The sequence below is a fragment of the Fusarium vanettenii genome (assembly GCF_000151355.1).
Source record: "Fusarium vanettenii 77-13-4 chromosome 7 genomic scaffold NECHAsca_9_chr7_10_0, whole genome shotgun sequence".
Lineage (NCBI taxonomy): Eukaryota > Fungi > Ascomycota > Sordariomycetes > Hypocreales > Nectriaceae > Fusarium > Fusarium vanettenii.
This window is the reverse complement of record NW_003315875.1, coordinates 1,062,235-1,075,894: the sequence shown is the minus strand read 5'-3', so window position 1 is coordinate 1,075,894 and position 13,660 is coordinate 1,062,235. Positions and strand designations below refer to the sequence as shown.

At 50.1% G+C, this 13,660-nt stretch overlaps 7 protein-coding genes across 7 annotated transcripts; 3 read left to right on the top strand and 4 right to left on the bottom strand.

Annotated features, from left to right (window-relative positions):
• Window positions 1-523: 523 nt before the first annotated feature.
• NECHADRAFT_82894 (uncharacterized protein) lies at window positions 524-1,521 on the bottom strand (the record flags this gene model as incomplete). The annotated part of the gene is made up of 3 exons (XM_003049191.1): window positions 524-969; window positions 1,002-1,029; window positions 1,135-1,521. 3 exons carry the CDS (start codon window positions 1,519-1,521, stop codon window positions 524-526), a joined length of 861 nt encoding a protein of 286 aa, XP_003049237.1.
• Window positions 1,522-2,207: 686 nt separating this feature from the next.
• NECHADRAFT_82893 (uncharacterized protein) lies at window positions 2,208-4,180 on the bottom strand (the record flags this gene model as incomplete). Its single annotated transcript, XM_003049190.1, has 4 exons — window positions 2,208-2,642; window positions 2,695-3,572; window positions 3,631-4,120; window positions 4,178-4,180. The coding sequence occupies 4 exons, from the start codon at window positions 4,178-4,180 to the stop codon at window positions 2,208-2,210; spliced, it is 1,806 nt and encodes a 601-aa protein (XP_003049236.1).
• Window positions 4,181-5,100: 920 nt separating this feature from the next.
• On the bottom strand, window positions 5,101-6,766 carry NECHADRAFT_95071 (uncharacterized protein; the record flags this gene model as incomplete). The annotated part of the gene is made up of 9 exons (XM_003049189.1): window positions 5,101-5,120; window positions 5,173-5,209; window positions 5,272-5,477; window positions 5,531-5,894; window positions 5,956-6,062; window positions 6,115-6,150; window positions 6,209-6,270; window positions 6,332-6,492; window positions 6,554-6,766. The coding sequence occupies 9 exons, from the start codon at window positions 6,764-6,766 to the stop codon at window positions 5,101-5,103; spliced, it is 1,206 nt and encodes a 401-aa protein (XP_003049235.1).
• Window positions 6,767-7,746: 980 nt separating this feature from the next.
• NECHADRAFT_95070 (uncharacterized protein) lies at window positions 7,747-9,526 on the top strand (the record flags this gene model as incomplete). The annotated part of the gene is made up of 4 exons (XM_003049436.1): window positions 7,747-8,341; window positions 8,373-8,432; window positions 8,519-9,396; window positions 9,458-9,526. The coding sequence occupies 4 exons, from the start codon at window positions 7,747-7,749 to the stop codon at window positions 9,524-9,526; spliced, it is 1,602 nt and encodes a 533-aa protein (XP_003049482.1).
• A 564-nt stretch (window positions 9,527-10,090) lies between these two features.
• On the top strand, window positions 10,091-11,171 carry NECHADRAFT_82890 (uncharacterized protein; the record flags this gene model as incomplete). The annotated part of the gene is made up of 2 exons (XM_003049435.1): window positions 10,091-10,548; window positions 10,601-11,171. The coding sequence occupies 2 exons, from the start codon at window positions 10,091-10,093 to the stop codon at window positions 11,169-11,171; spliced, it is 1,029 nt and encodes a 342-aa protein (XP_003049481.1).
• A 133-nt stretch (window positions 11,172-11,304) lies between these two features.
• Window positions 11,305-12,609, bottom strand: NECHADRAFT_82889 (uncharacterized protein; the record flags this gene model as incomplete). Its single annotated transcript, XM_003049188.1, has 1 exon — window positions 11,305-12,609. The coding sequence occupies one exon, from the start codon at window positions 12,607-12,609 to the stop codon at window positions 11,305-11,307; it is 1,305 nt and encodes a 434-aa protein (XP_003049234.1).
• Window positions 12,610-12,969: 360 nt separating this feature from the next.
• Window positions 12,970-13,492, top strand: NECHADRAFT_82888 (uncharacterized protein; the record flags this gene model as incomplete). Its single annotated transcript, XM_003049434.1, has 3 exons — window positions 12,970-13,119; window positions 13,183-13,350; window positions 13,397-13,492. The coding sequence occupies 3 exons, from the start codon at window positions 12,970-12,972 to the stop codon at window positions 13,490-13,492; spliced, it is 414 nt and encodes a 137-aa protein (XP_003049480.1).
• Window positions 13,493-13,660: the final 168 nt, after the last annotated feature.

The following is a 13,660-nucleotide window of genomic DNA, read 5'->3' as shown; positions in this document are numbered from 1 at the left end:
GTCAAGTAAATCCAAGCCTTAACATGATTGGCCAAATGCAATCTGTCGAATTTTGAGGCGATGGTAAATTGGTGTTGTACGTTTCTGCCTTGAGCAACTCTATCAAAAAAGTCTCCCCGAAATACGGGACAACTTTCGCGCCAAAACAAGTTTTATAAAGAGATTTCCTTTTCACTGCCAAAAGGTTTTTCTACAAGATTTAAATAACAGTTTTAAACACGCGTTTTTAGGCAAGTAATTGTTGATTAAACAAATCAGTATAGTACTCTAGGGTAAGCAGGTAGAGCCAACGGGGTCAGCGGGGCAGTCTGCCGCGCTGCTAGAGCGCTAACAGCTGTGGTGGGAAAGCTCGTTCAAGTGCGTTAATGTATTATTGCGCGTCTGATTGGCGACCGCACCCCTATCAGATCAGCTATTGCCCATCCGAGACTCGTAATAACCACAATTTAACCCGACCAAGCTCTCTATAAACACCAGCTTAGAAATATAACTACCCTATTAGAACCCAATCTCCTCTCCCATATTAAAGCATTTCTCCATATGCCACAAAAGGTACGTCATTCCACACGGCGTTGTAATTAAACGGCCTTCTCTTCTTTGCATCCTTCAGCCAGCAGTTGCCCCCATATTGCTTATACGACTGTGCGATATTGGCACGGAACGAAACACTCTTGCATGTCACACCCGTGTCTTGGTTGTCATTCATGGCGTTCATCTGTGTGCAGGCCTGCAAGCAATCCTCCAGCGAGTAGGCGATGATTCCCACCAAGTCCTTCAGTGCTCCACCGCCCTCTGCACTGGTTGCGCCTCCACCATCAGTGCCGCAGTATACTTTGAACTCGAAGCCGCTAGTAAGTTGAATCGTTTTAGTCTGCTCTGCTTCTTCGCAGAACCAGGTGAGGTTTCTAATCTGAGAGGCTGGGGTCGGTGTGAAGAATGCGGCGCTGGTAGTGGCTGAGGGGGGTTGGGCTGGCAGTTGTTGAGCTTTCGTTGCTACCAACAGCCTCCCATGCGCATTTCGAGTCCGAGCTACAAGATAATGAGTGTCAGCATCATGCATATGTTTGATGCAATTAATAGGAATTGTACTCACTTTTGACAATTTGACAAGGCGGCCCCCAAGCCTCCTCCTACACCTCCTCCAACAATGGCGGCAGTGATAGCAACGATAATAACGGTAAAAAGCCAAAGGCTAAGGCCAAAGGGACCGCGGGGCTTTGGTTGATGTTGATGTTGTTGATCGATCGGCACGTAGTAGGGTGCTGGCGACGACTGATTGTACGCGGCAATCACCTCTGGTGCCTTTGTACCGCCCCCTGCATCGTGGTTCACCTGAAGACCTTCGCTGTCTTGCATACTGAATGGATATGGATGATTGGGTGCGGGAAGAGTATGATGACAAGACACCTCTAGGCCATTGGTAGCAACGACGATCAGCTTGGCGAGATGTGAAAGAGGGATGAAGGAAGGAAGAGCCTCTACGAGAAGAAACAGAAAATGGCTGTTGCTTGCGAGTGGCATGAGCATGCACGCCAGTTCAGAGGTTTGAAGGAATTACCCTTTTAGGAAGCAAACTGCGCTTGGAAATGAGTATGGAGCGCGGTGTGGAACTAATAAGCAACTTCGATTAGACTAGAGCCCTGTGCGTACATGAGCTGAACTGGACTTTTGGGGAATTTTGATGTTAGCTGGACCTGGATGTCAAGGCTGTGCCATGGTTGTGAAGACCGTCGTGGCTTGGACTTTGGTCCTGGTGGGCCTTGTTGAAGCGGATCAGGTGCGCGCGGGAGAATCTTCCTCGCCCTTAAAAATGGGAATATTAATGTAATCCGGCTTAAAAATATCGAAGAATGTCTCGTAGGAGTTGAATTTCGACCATAGAAGACCAAGAGAGTGGGAGTTGAGAACCTAACAGAGCTCGACATACCCATTGTTGGACCATCAACAGAGGTGGACGAGGATGGGCGTTAAAATTAGAACAGTACGGTTGCTTGGCGAGCCCAGGCCATGCCGGGCTATACTAGCCGAGCTGATGGTTTTCAAGGATCAGCTGAGATCACTTCTTGAATTAGTCTGTGTCGTTTCAGCCATGGAGCTTGTTCATGTAGGGCTGAGGAAAGCGATCTGTCCCAGAGTTGCTCTATGGCACGATTGCATCTCATTAGGCTAGTCTTGGATAATTGTAGGTGTTTATGATAACTCATATATTAAAACCACTGTAATGCCGAATCGCCTGCTGGTAACCCTAGCTCATGCAATGGGCCGCCGAAGAACTCGCTCGCTGGAAGGATAAAGTCGCCGACAAAGGCGGCCTCTTCTCCAACTTCATTTCCAAGAGTAGTTTGACCATCAGCTGGTGTTGGCAGCTGACAGGAGGTCATATCCGGACGAACAGGTCCTAGTTCAGGTAGATGAGTATAACCTGGACGTTCTAATCCAGCCTTTAGAATCTCTTGACCAAGGCTGGGCCCGAAGATGGAGTCTTGCATGGTCCCAGAGGAAGATAAGTCGGAGAACGAATTGGCAAAGTCCAGGATACCAAATATGCCGGATACATCTACCGGGATATCTTCGTCTTCATTTCGAGGGTTAGAACGGGACCAGGAAGACATGTCTGCTTCCAGGTGTCGGAGCTTCTTGACCTAGATAGCTCAGGTAAGCGATGGACTGGGATTCAATCATTCAAATACATACAATTCTTTTAGCACACTCCCACTTGTTGCCCAGAGTCTCGATAAACTCCACGCATTCCTCAAAATTTTGTTTACTTTTGTTGCATGCTTCCTCGGCCCGAGAGAAGCTGCGCTGAAGGTCGACAGTAGCCACGACAGCAACGCAATAAATGGTGATGAAGTCGGTTGACGAAAACTGCTTGGATTTCATCAAATGGATGAAGTGCATGGCCCATGTGACATGATTTGATATCGAGAAGAGGGTCTGTTGCAGGAAGGCTTCTGATGCGTTGTGGACGCCATGAATCTGGAGGGTTAGGAGGAGAGGGTGGTTTAAAATGCAGAGGATGGTGTGGTACATCATGCGACTGAGAAACCATGGGCCCCAGTATGGTCGGGCCTCTTCCAACATCCGACCAGTAAGGCTTGGTATCTTGATGCTTCGATATCTATGTGCCAAGGGAAGCTTGAGCCCTAGGTCCATTAGTGCGGCTGTTGTCCTGGCGTATAGGGAATCAGGGTTCCACGGAAAGCCATCCCTATCGGGAGACACACTAGAGGATTGTATGTAGTTCAGTGCCATAGACCAGACACCACTGAGTTGACAAATGACCTGCATGATTCCAAATGAATGGGGGAATTCATGCTGGGTCGAAATAGGTGTGCGTAGAACATGCCCGGGCGTCGAAGGACTACTTGGAAACGGAATGGCGGAAGCTTGGAGGTGTGTAGTGAGCTGCTCAGGCTGACCGAGTAACCTGCACAGTAACACAACTCCCCAGAAACACCGGCTGGTTTCCTCCTTTTGATTGTTGATGGCGGCGTGACTGTAAAGGCGCGCAGACTTTGCTAGTGAGGCAGCCTGAGAGCACATCAAATGACTCTTCTCATGGCGGCCGACTGTACTCAACATGATTAGCAAATGATAACGACTGGGGGGGCCTGGGAAAATACTTACGGTTGAGATACAGCAGTGAAAGCAGGCAGAGAGTTTGCAAGGTAGAAAGCTCAACATTGCCATCGATGAGACGGGCCATCACTAACCGGTAAGCTGCCTCACAATAACGGGTGATTTGGTTAGAATTATGGTGAGGCACCTGGATATCGTCGCAAAAGCGTGACGCTATTGCAAACACGCTGTATAATAGTTCGGGTTCCCGGCTAGGAAGTGACTGCACGAATGTGGCCTCATCAAACAAGGGGATGGGCTGACATTCGCAATACTTCAGGTAAGCTCGAGCAACCACAGTCAATGCCTCTCTCGCGGGAGGCTGAATCAAGCCCTGAGAAGTTGTTTGCTCTACCTCCAAGACCGGCTCGTTGTCATTTGTCAAGTCCGCTTGCATGGGTTGTTCGGGTGACACTTGAGCCGGAAGACCTTGCTCATGACTTCTTAGGCGCTGGACTACTTGAGACAAGGTATTCTCCAAGCTTTCCATTCGTGCTCGCTTAAAAGCGTTAGTTTACTCATGGCTCCGCGACTCCCCGTAAAATACAACACTAACCATGGTTCGATCTTCTGCAGGCGTCAGTTCGGGCTCCGGCCTCTGCGCCGGCCCCGCGGACGGCAACGGCCCCGTTGCCGGATCATGACGGTGAGTATGCAGAGCCGGCTCGGCACCGTATGCACACGGTTGTCTGAGGCGGGCACAGGAGGAGCAGACGGGCCGCTCTCCGGAACATTTCGACTTCTTCCGGCTATATCTCTCAGTTCAAGTCAAGACATGGGTGGGTTGGTGTCTTGCGTACCGGCACGGGGCACAAGCTTGCCTTGCACGCTTGGCGGGCCTGAATGATTCTTCCATTCAAGAGTAGACACGGCGTTGCAATACAGCAATCGAATACTATGAGCCGAGAAAAGATTCATGCCGTGGCTTGGAACATCCCTACTGAGCGCTGGCTCAAGGAGAAAACACGGAATAGCGCAACGGAGGCACGGAATGACGCGATCAACTAAACCCATTGTCTCCAGAGTGATGGCTAACGGCTACATAATTGGATTCGATCGCAGTTCTGATCGGCTTCCATTCTCATGAAGCAGTGGAAGTTCGTTCTTCAGAATAAACCTGTTAACTGTGCTCCCACCAAGGTAGTTCTTAGCAATCTGCATCACCTCTATAGTCCTTAGACCCTGAGAACGGGGCACCGGGGGTGAGGTACTGGTCACGGCCCCACAATTAACTTGGGCCGTATCCGGTGCTGTGCCGTGCCGTCCGGGCCAAGGGTGAGTAGACGGATCTTACTAACCGCCGAGATTACTGTAAACTTCTGTGCCTGTGCCACATGATGGGCGTTTGCATAGGTTCTTGTTACAATACAGGATGAACCACTCGCAAATGTGGGCATGCATTTTCTATTCGCATTTCTATATCAGGCTTCTAATCAGGTTCCCTCTTCAGTCTTCTGTATTCCAATAACCACGAGAAATCTATTTCTTGTTTGAAACGTCTGAAATGACAGTTAGCACTCTCCCGCAAATGTACAACAACATCCAACTTACTGAACTGGAAGTGGATGATATCCCCGTCTTGGACAACCTGGGAGAGAACAAAGTCAGCTGATGCAGCAACGGGAGGAGTCTGAATCCACGGGCACATACATAAGACTTTCCTTCTTGTCGGTATTTTCCAGCGGCCTTGATGGGGCCCATGGACTTGCCGCCTTCACAGAGATCGTAGAAGTCTTGATAGGCGACCACTTCAGCCTTGATGAAACCCCTCTCAAAGTCGCTGTGAATAGCTCCAGCAGCCTGCGGTGCCAGACATCCTCTTGGGATAGTCCAGCATCTGATCTCCTTCTCACCAGCTATGTAAAAGTCAGTGCGGGATTCAACAAGAGTCGACGAAGCGTGAACAGACCAGTGAAGTAGTATTGAAGGCCGAGCTTTGTGAAACCTTCAGTGATGATCTTCTCCAGCTTCGACTTGACCTTGCTCTCCTCGAGGAACTTGGCCTGGGCATCTGGGTCATCCTTCAAGCTGTAGAGCTTCTCTTCAAACTCGATAGAGAAGGGGATGATGTCTCGGGGAACACCTCCGTGCTCGGTGACCCACTTGGCAATGGGTGGCAGGTACTTGCACTTCTGTCTGAGGTAGTCCTTCATGGTCAAGTTGACGAGGTAGATAACGGGCTTGGTGGTGATCAGCTGGATCTTCTCGTTGATGAGGGCGATCTCAGCCGGTGTCCAGCTTCCGTCTCTGACTGGCTGGTCCTTCTCCAACATCTATATCACGATTGTGAGCACGAACTAGTCAGATCTAAGAGACTGGAATGCATGGACTTACTGCTCGGATCTTTGTTGTTGTCTCTGTGAAGAGAGGCAGCATCTTGTATTTGCCGCCTGCCTTCTTAACAATCAATTCCTCAGCGACGATTTGCTTGTCAAGGATGTCTAAAAAGAGGGGGTTAGCTGATGTCAACCTGATTCGGAGGGTAATACAAACCGAGATCCTTCTTGCAAAGCTCGCTCTGGATGGTGTCTAGAAAACGCACTGATTAGTTTCGCCCGATTGAGAAACTTGGCTAAAATGAACTAACTTAAATCACGGACGGGATCGATGGAGTCATCGACGTGCAAAACTTGATCGTTATCGAATGCTCTGTTATAGAGTCCGAGTTAGCGTGAAAGTGCGGCAATTTAGTTACGGATGAATGCTGTACCTGACAATGTGGAACATGCCGTCAACAGCCTGGATATGAGACAGGAAGGCATTTCCAAGTCCTTCTCCTTGCGAAGCGCCCTTGATCAGACCAGCAATGTCGGTGACCTGCAAAAACGCGGGGTACATGGATGGGGGCTTCCAAAGGTCACAGAGAAAGTCCTATGTATTTCCTAGTTTAGTTATCCATCGATTTTTTTTTCTGTAGAATAAATCGACTTACATATCGAGCGTCGGGAACAGCACATCGCGCCTCATTGGGCTCAATCGTACAAAAGGGATAGTTCTCAGCAGCGGCGCTCTGCTCGGTCAAGAGGTTGAACAAACTCGACTTTCCCACATTGGGAAGGCCAACGCATCCCATCTTTAGGTTCTTGCGAACCCTACCGAAAGCGACGACATTGTCCTTGACGGGTTCAACCTTCTTGGGGGGCATGGTGACTGATTTGGCCAAGTATATCGAGATGTATCGGAAAACTTGATTTGATCCTGGAGGGTTGAAAGAAGAAAGAATCCTCTGGCAAACTTTTCAAAAAATGGCCTGACTTTCACTTTTAGGCCCACTTACGGACATGGGTATGGGGTGTTCCAGGCCAGGGACTAGTGAGGAATGTGTGAGGAAGCGCTCTGGGGGTGCCACGTGACCTTACGATCACGTGTACCCCTCGGGCGCTTTCGCCCTTTTAGACTCGGCAGTTCATGGTCCGGCCGACCGAAAAATGAGACCATCCATCCCAATTGCTTAAATATGAGCCCTATGTGATTAAAATTCGTTATCGCTTCAGCCAGTGATGTGTAATTCGTCGCGATGATAGAGTGTTAGAAGGGTTACATGGCAAGGCCAGGGCTCTTCTCGTAAGCCTTTAGCGATGGAAAATTCTCCACACTTTTCATATCTTTTCAACAATAAACCACCATAAATTGAGAAAAATCGGCCTGTGCCATTCTTGAGATACAACGCCCGCTCTGGGAACAATCTCCTTGAACGAGACGTTTACAACAGCAAGAACAGTTTTAGTCTTGTTCAACATATATTTAAACCTAGAGAATTCTTCATATCAATTAGACTATATATAGACCATACCAGTTAAGACTTGTAGAACTGCCGATGAGTTCCTGGTTCCCTACAGAGCGGACCGGCTGGGGTGACATCCGCCGGCTTCGAGTCCAGACCGCTTCCGTTCCCGGCGGCAATAGTACGGAGATAACAGATGATACCGTCACCGGTCGCTGTCTTGAGACATGCAATGCTCTCTTTCGGTTCACCCTGACTTTGACATGGCGTAATCAAGGCCAAGATTGTATCATGGCTCCGGATGAGGGGATATAATTCCATTGCTAATTGCTCAAGTATAAAGCAAGTCACTCATCGACTTGATCTTGATTTCAGCACTTCCAATCATCCTCCGTATCATCATGAAGCCCATCGCTTGGTCTTTGTCCTTGGCTGCCACTGGCTTGGCATCTTTCGCTGCTGCTGACTGGCAGTACCGTTCTCGCCCTGATCTCGCCGTCCCGAGACTCAACATCACAGTCCCTGCTGATCGAGACTCAGCAGAAAAGGGCTACATCTTCATCACTCTGTACGAGGGATTCGCCGACGGCCACAAAGGTCCTGTCCAGCCTGGCGCTTACATATTTCGTGATAACGGCGAACTGGTCTGGTCTGGCTTAGGATACCACTCAGGATGGGTCGCCAACTTTGTTCCAGACACCTGGAACGGCCAGACCTATCTCCGCGCATTCCAGGGCAAATTGGACGGAACTCATGGTCGCATGTACGGCTATCATGTTCTCCTTGGAAGTGACTATGAAGTGGCCAAAGTTGTCCGGGCCAAGTCTCCTAGACTCACTTCAGCACACGAGTTCCGTCTTGTTGATGGCAGGACGGCACTGATTGAGAACCCTACACCTAGGGTTGTCTCTTTGAAGTCCTGGGGAGGCGATGAGGGGCAGAACTGGGTTCTTTCTGGCGGATTCCAAGGCATGTATAGATACCCCTCGACGACTTGTTCCGTGGCTAACCATTCATGCAGAGGTAGATATCGAAACTGGCGATGTCCTGTTTGAATGGCAAAGTTTTGACCACGTCGACCCAAAATGTGAGTCGAGGTTCTGACACTCCGCATATGCTTGGACATACTGACAAACTCATCAGATAGCGCGTTTCCTCTGGACTTTGGGACAGGTTTGCCCGGATCTGGTAGAAACGAAACCGATGCCTGGAATTACTTCCATATCAACAGCGTTGACAAGGACGATGAGGGCAACTATCTCTTGTCCGCCCGCAACATCGCGGCCATCTTCAAAATCAACGGGACAAGCGGAGATATTATCTGGCAGCTTGGCGGTTTCCACGGCGGCTCTTCGTTCCAAATCTCACAGGAAGACCGCTTCTCGTTCCAACATCATGCGCGATTCCATGGCCGCTCGCCTGATGGAAGCCTCGAGTTCATTTCACTTTTCGACAACGGGGCTCATTCCGCCCCATTTAAGACTCATCCGTTCTCTAGAGCCAGATACTTCCAGCTTGATCACAATAAGGGCACCGCAAAGGCACTCAAAACGTTTGATGCACCTGACGGTCTATCTGCTCACACTCAAGGCAGCGTTCAGATCCTCCCCAACAAGAATTTCTTTGTCAATTGGGGCCAGGCCGGTGCCGTCACAGAGTTTAACAAGGACGGCAAGGTCTTGTTTCATAGTTACCTGGATTCCGCACCCGAGGGAATCTTTGTCCAGAGTTACCGAGGTTTCCGAGCCAACTGGACTGGAAATCCAAGCGAAGAACCAGCTGTTGCTGCATTCAAACGCCAGGAAAAGAGTGGTTTGGATGTGTATGCTTCTTGGAATGGAGATACTGAGGCGGCATCATGGCGTTTCTACGCGCGGTCTCTCGAACAGTCACAAGACCAGCTCCTAGGAGAGTTTGAGCGCAAGGGCTTCGAGACTCACGCGGAGCTTCGGGAATTTTCAGTCGGCGGAGATCTACTTGTTACTGCTGAGGCAGTGGATGTGAATGGCAAGGTACTGACTCGCACGAACCCTGTTGTTGCCCAAGCCGAGGTGAAGGCGTCCCCTCTAGAGCAGTTTGATCAGATCTTCGATCCGGAGGAGCTCTAAGCAGTTAGATCACTTGAAACAGGTACAGAAGGAGCACCTCTCTGGGATAATTTTGAACCTGATAGCAAGTTAGTCCCGGATTCTCGCAAGGGGAGTCAAGAACATGGGGTCCATGACTACGGAACAGGTGATGAGGAGCGCCATGCGCGCAGCCACAAGTAGCCACAGACATTGCCAAAACATGGCCGTTAAGAATCTTCCTATCATCGCTGCTCTACTACGTAAAAGTGTGTTTGCGGTTCAGTGGTTGTGGCAAGCCGACCTTCGCTTTTGTGGCCGAATCTCGCAATCCCGATCCGTAATCGAAGTCCGTGTCCGTAGGCCTTCAGTATCGCCTGTATCCAATCAGAGATGACCACTCTGACTGTATGATTCTATGGGAAAGCCACCGACGCGGAATTCACAAAGAGTATGAGGCAAATCCGTTTATGTGAGACCGGATTTTGGGATTGACTTGCACCCCTGATTGACGAAAGTCGCCGATTGGATTGCAACACCATAAGCGCACAATGGCGGGTTGAAAGTGAGGAACTTGTGATAGAAATGATGACTATATAAGAATTCCAAGACCTGCTCAAATAGATTGCCAACGGACAACCGCCTCCATACATCTTCCTTCCCCTATTGTTCGCTCAACATGGCTGAGAAACTGACATACACCGAACTTCCTTCTCGGATGAAGCCAGTGTCCGAGCTGAAGCCAACTCTAGACCAAGTGGCGAAACGTCTCGCAGAATTTGGGCCGCTGGTCCCTCGGCAGCCCGATACTGATGGCTCTGTTGAGCATTTATGCGGTGCCGCCTTCACTCATCATTTCGTGGAGTCACCCGGAGACTACGACACTGTCAGTTTCCATTATGTGACATGCGGGAGTGAGGGGAAGCAAAAGCCGGTCGTGTTCCTGCACGGACTGCCCGATTCTTGGTTTGAGTGGCATCAGCACATGGCATCCCTTGCGGAAGATGGCTACTTTTGTATTGCTCCAGACCTGAAAGGGTATGGACAGTCGAGCAAGGAACCAGGTGATTATCGACACGAGGGGGCCGCGGAACAGTTGGCTGCGATGTTGTTCAAGATTGGCATCGAGAAGTTCTAGTAAGTGTTCTTTCGTATACCACTCATCACGCCATGCTAACCCCTGCCACAGTCTTGTCACCCACGATCGTGGAACTGTTCAAGGCGATTACATTGCTGCCCTCTTCCCGGATCGCGTACTTGGCTACATCCGCGGAGAACAGCACCTCATCCACTACAACCCAGCTCTGTCATCTCAGCATGCCTTGTTCCTCCACGCCCCGTACAACGGCATTATGGAGGATCCACAGCGGCTCGCCCTGACAGCCTACATGTGGTTCACTTCTCGGGAGATTCCTGATGGAGCCGCAACCTTGCAGCGTGTGGCTCAAGAGCTTGCTTACGAAGGAATCAGCAAGGCCGTGCCTCGGTATTATGGTGCTAGTACCTTTCACCAGGAATGGCTCGACCGACGTAGGAGGCTTATGGGGAAGTGGGGATGCCCGATTGTGATTATGCAAGGCTACGACAGCTCAACTCAACCGCGCGAATGGTTTAAACTTGAAGAGATCCAAGGATTTGTTCCTCGAGCCAAGGTCTTGGAGGTCAAGTTCATTCCTGGTGGGCATTTTTGGCCGTTGGAGAGTCCAGTGGAGACTACTGCAGCGCTATGTGAGGCACTGAAGGCACTGAGGGATTTGTAGCTTGGAGGATGAAATGGTGGCTTAGGCATCCTATAGAAACCAAGAGATGAATCAAGAAGAGGTTCTACAGTGTTATAATCATTCTGCGTATTCTTAATGCTAATTTTAAGACTGTACAGCTCGTATCCTCTGATCAGACAATCCTGATCCTGGCCAAAATGGCACAGTGATCACTCACCCTGGCATCCATCCTTATTTGCCTTGCCCTGATATTTCTCAAGAATCCTAGTTCACTGAGAGTGTTGAAACGTTCTTCAGAGACATATTCATTGCGCAGCCTTTTCACAGCTTGTCCTCCCACAACTTCCGTGTCCTCTCTCTCAAGTTCCCACAATTCAACCGCAGTCTTCAGCCCAGCTCCGAAACGACGGACTCTTTCTAAGCAGTCTGGTGAGTCCTCGAACGCCAAGGACTCGATAGCGCCAGTGTAGAGGAATTTATCGAAGCGCTTCGGGCCTCGATGTCGAGAAGACCTGTCGCCCCAGGTGCCTCCGCCCTCCTCATGTTGACAAATGCCGCGCTGTTGGGCTATCATTTGGCTATCCTCCCATATATCTCCCAAATCCACCTGCGATTCCTTGTGGTAGGCGTGTTCTGACTTGTCTATTGCATTCATGTCGCCTCCTACTACTCCCCCGATGATTCCGGAGCCGGGTAGAATGGGATGCTTTAGGAGGTCGGAAATGACAGCTAGCTGCCCTCGGCGATATTCCTTGCCTTGAAAGAGTGATTCGAGGTGTGTCGTGCAGAGACGGATGCATTCTTGGTGGTTGCTTGTTTCCTCTTGGCTCAAGGTATGGATGTCCATAGCAAGAACATCTCTCCCCATATTCGTGACAAGAGTTGCGCGGAAACAGGCCGTGACCGGTAGATTCTTGGATGCCATCATGACTGTGAAGTATGACGTCTCTCTCTGAGCGGATTGCCTTAAAACGGACGACGCGTCGAGTGTAACCCTCCGAGGGACCTCCGGGGGTTTGTCATTAGACAGAACGAAGTTGCGCTGCACCCATGGATGCCCAAGCATAGCGCATAGAGAGGCGGGAGATACTTCTTGCAGCATGACTGCGAGGTTCTGGGGCTCAGCGCCGAGTTTTTCTTCCAAATGAGCCAGAGAAGCCAGCATCCGAGCCGCAGGATCCGGGTCAGACCAGTTGAGATTCCAAGATGCTGTCGTTAGAACGCTTCCACGACTCAATCCAGGGTTGACAGCCGTAACAGGCTGCCAGGTCGCGGAGTGTGGGTGAAAGACTAATGGCTCAATGTGCTGAGGCCGAACCAAGTGATGGGGAATATAGGCTTTGGAGCTGTTGTTGGAGTGAAGCCAATGGCTTATTGAGCTGATCAGATGGCGAGAGAGGAAAGAACCTGGCAATGGCGCTGGTCTCTGCCAGAGAATGGATGCTCCACGTGTGGCCAGTATGTGCCGAGTAGCCATATTGAAGTAGGGATGCAGGTAGTGCTAATTGGATGAAGGTGAAAGTAGGAATATTGAGCCCACGGTAGGCAGCAACGTCTTAAATAGATGACTGAAACTGTCGATGATAAGAATACTGCTGGGATCGAACTCACCCAACAATTTAGGTTTTCCTGCTGCGTTAAGAATTGGACAACATCTAGAATTAAGAAGAAATGGATGATCACATGAGTAAGAATAAATGCGATGCTCCTGCCATCCACCATTGCTATCTCCTGCCTCGCTTCGGGGATGTTGAGGCAAGATCAAGTCAGCCATCGGATAATGCGCTCATCAACACACAACTCTTCTCCCATTCATCATCCATCCCAAATCATCACCATGACCGTCCATCAAGCTACCCTGGAGTCTGCCGCCCTCGCTGTTTTCGCTGCCGCGAAGAAGGTTTTGGGAGATGAAGCCATACCCCCAAAGGCTGTCATTGTTGGCGGAGCGGCGCTCTGGCGCCTGACTCAACACCGTCCCACTGCCGTAAGTTTAACTTTTACCGAGCTCTCAAACCATATTGCTGATCATGGATCATCCACGACGTAGGATATTGATATCTGGTTGACTGGGCAGATGAAGCCGCGAATGCTGAAACGAGCTATCCCGCTGGTCGATCCAGCTTTCCGCCTCAATATGGAGGCCATTCATGGCGTGACTTACCAATGCCCTCTATCACGCACCATTGTCCCAGTTGACTTTGTCAACATCAAGTCGGTAAGTTTATGGGCCAATATCTGTGGATACTAATTGATACATATAGACCCCTTTCGTCCCACGAAGCGCTATTATCAGCAAGCTGGGAGACAACGAGCTACCCTGGGCCGATAGAGATGATATCGTTGCCCTGAAGGCCTAGAGCGCCACGGAACGATACAAGGAAGAGAAGAGAGACCGGGACATTGCCGACATACAAAGGCTTCTCGAGATGGTGCCTGGGCCCTTGCTGTTTGCTGGCTCTGAGCAGGCCGCCTGGAACAAAGAATTTGTGAAGGGACTCATACCTTTTCTTGTTGAACACAGTGGG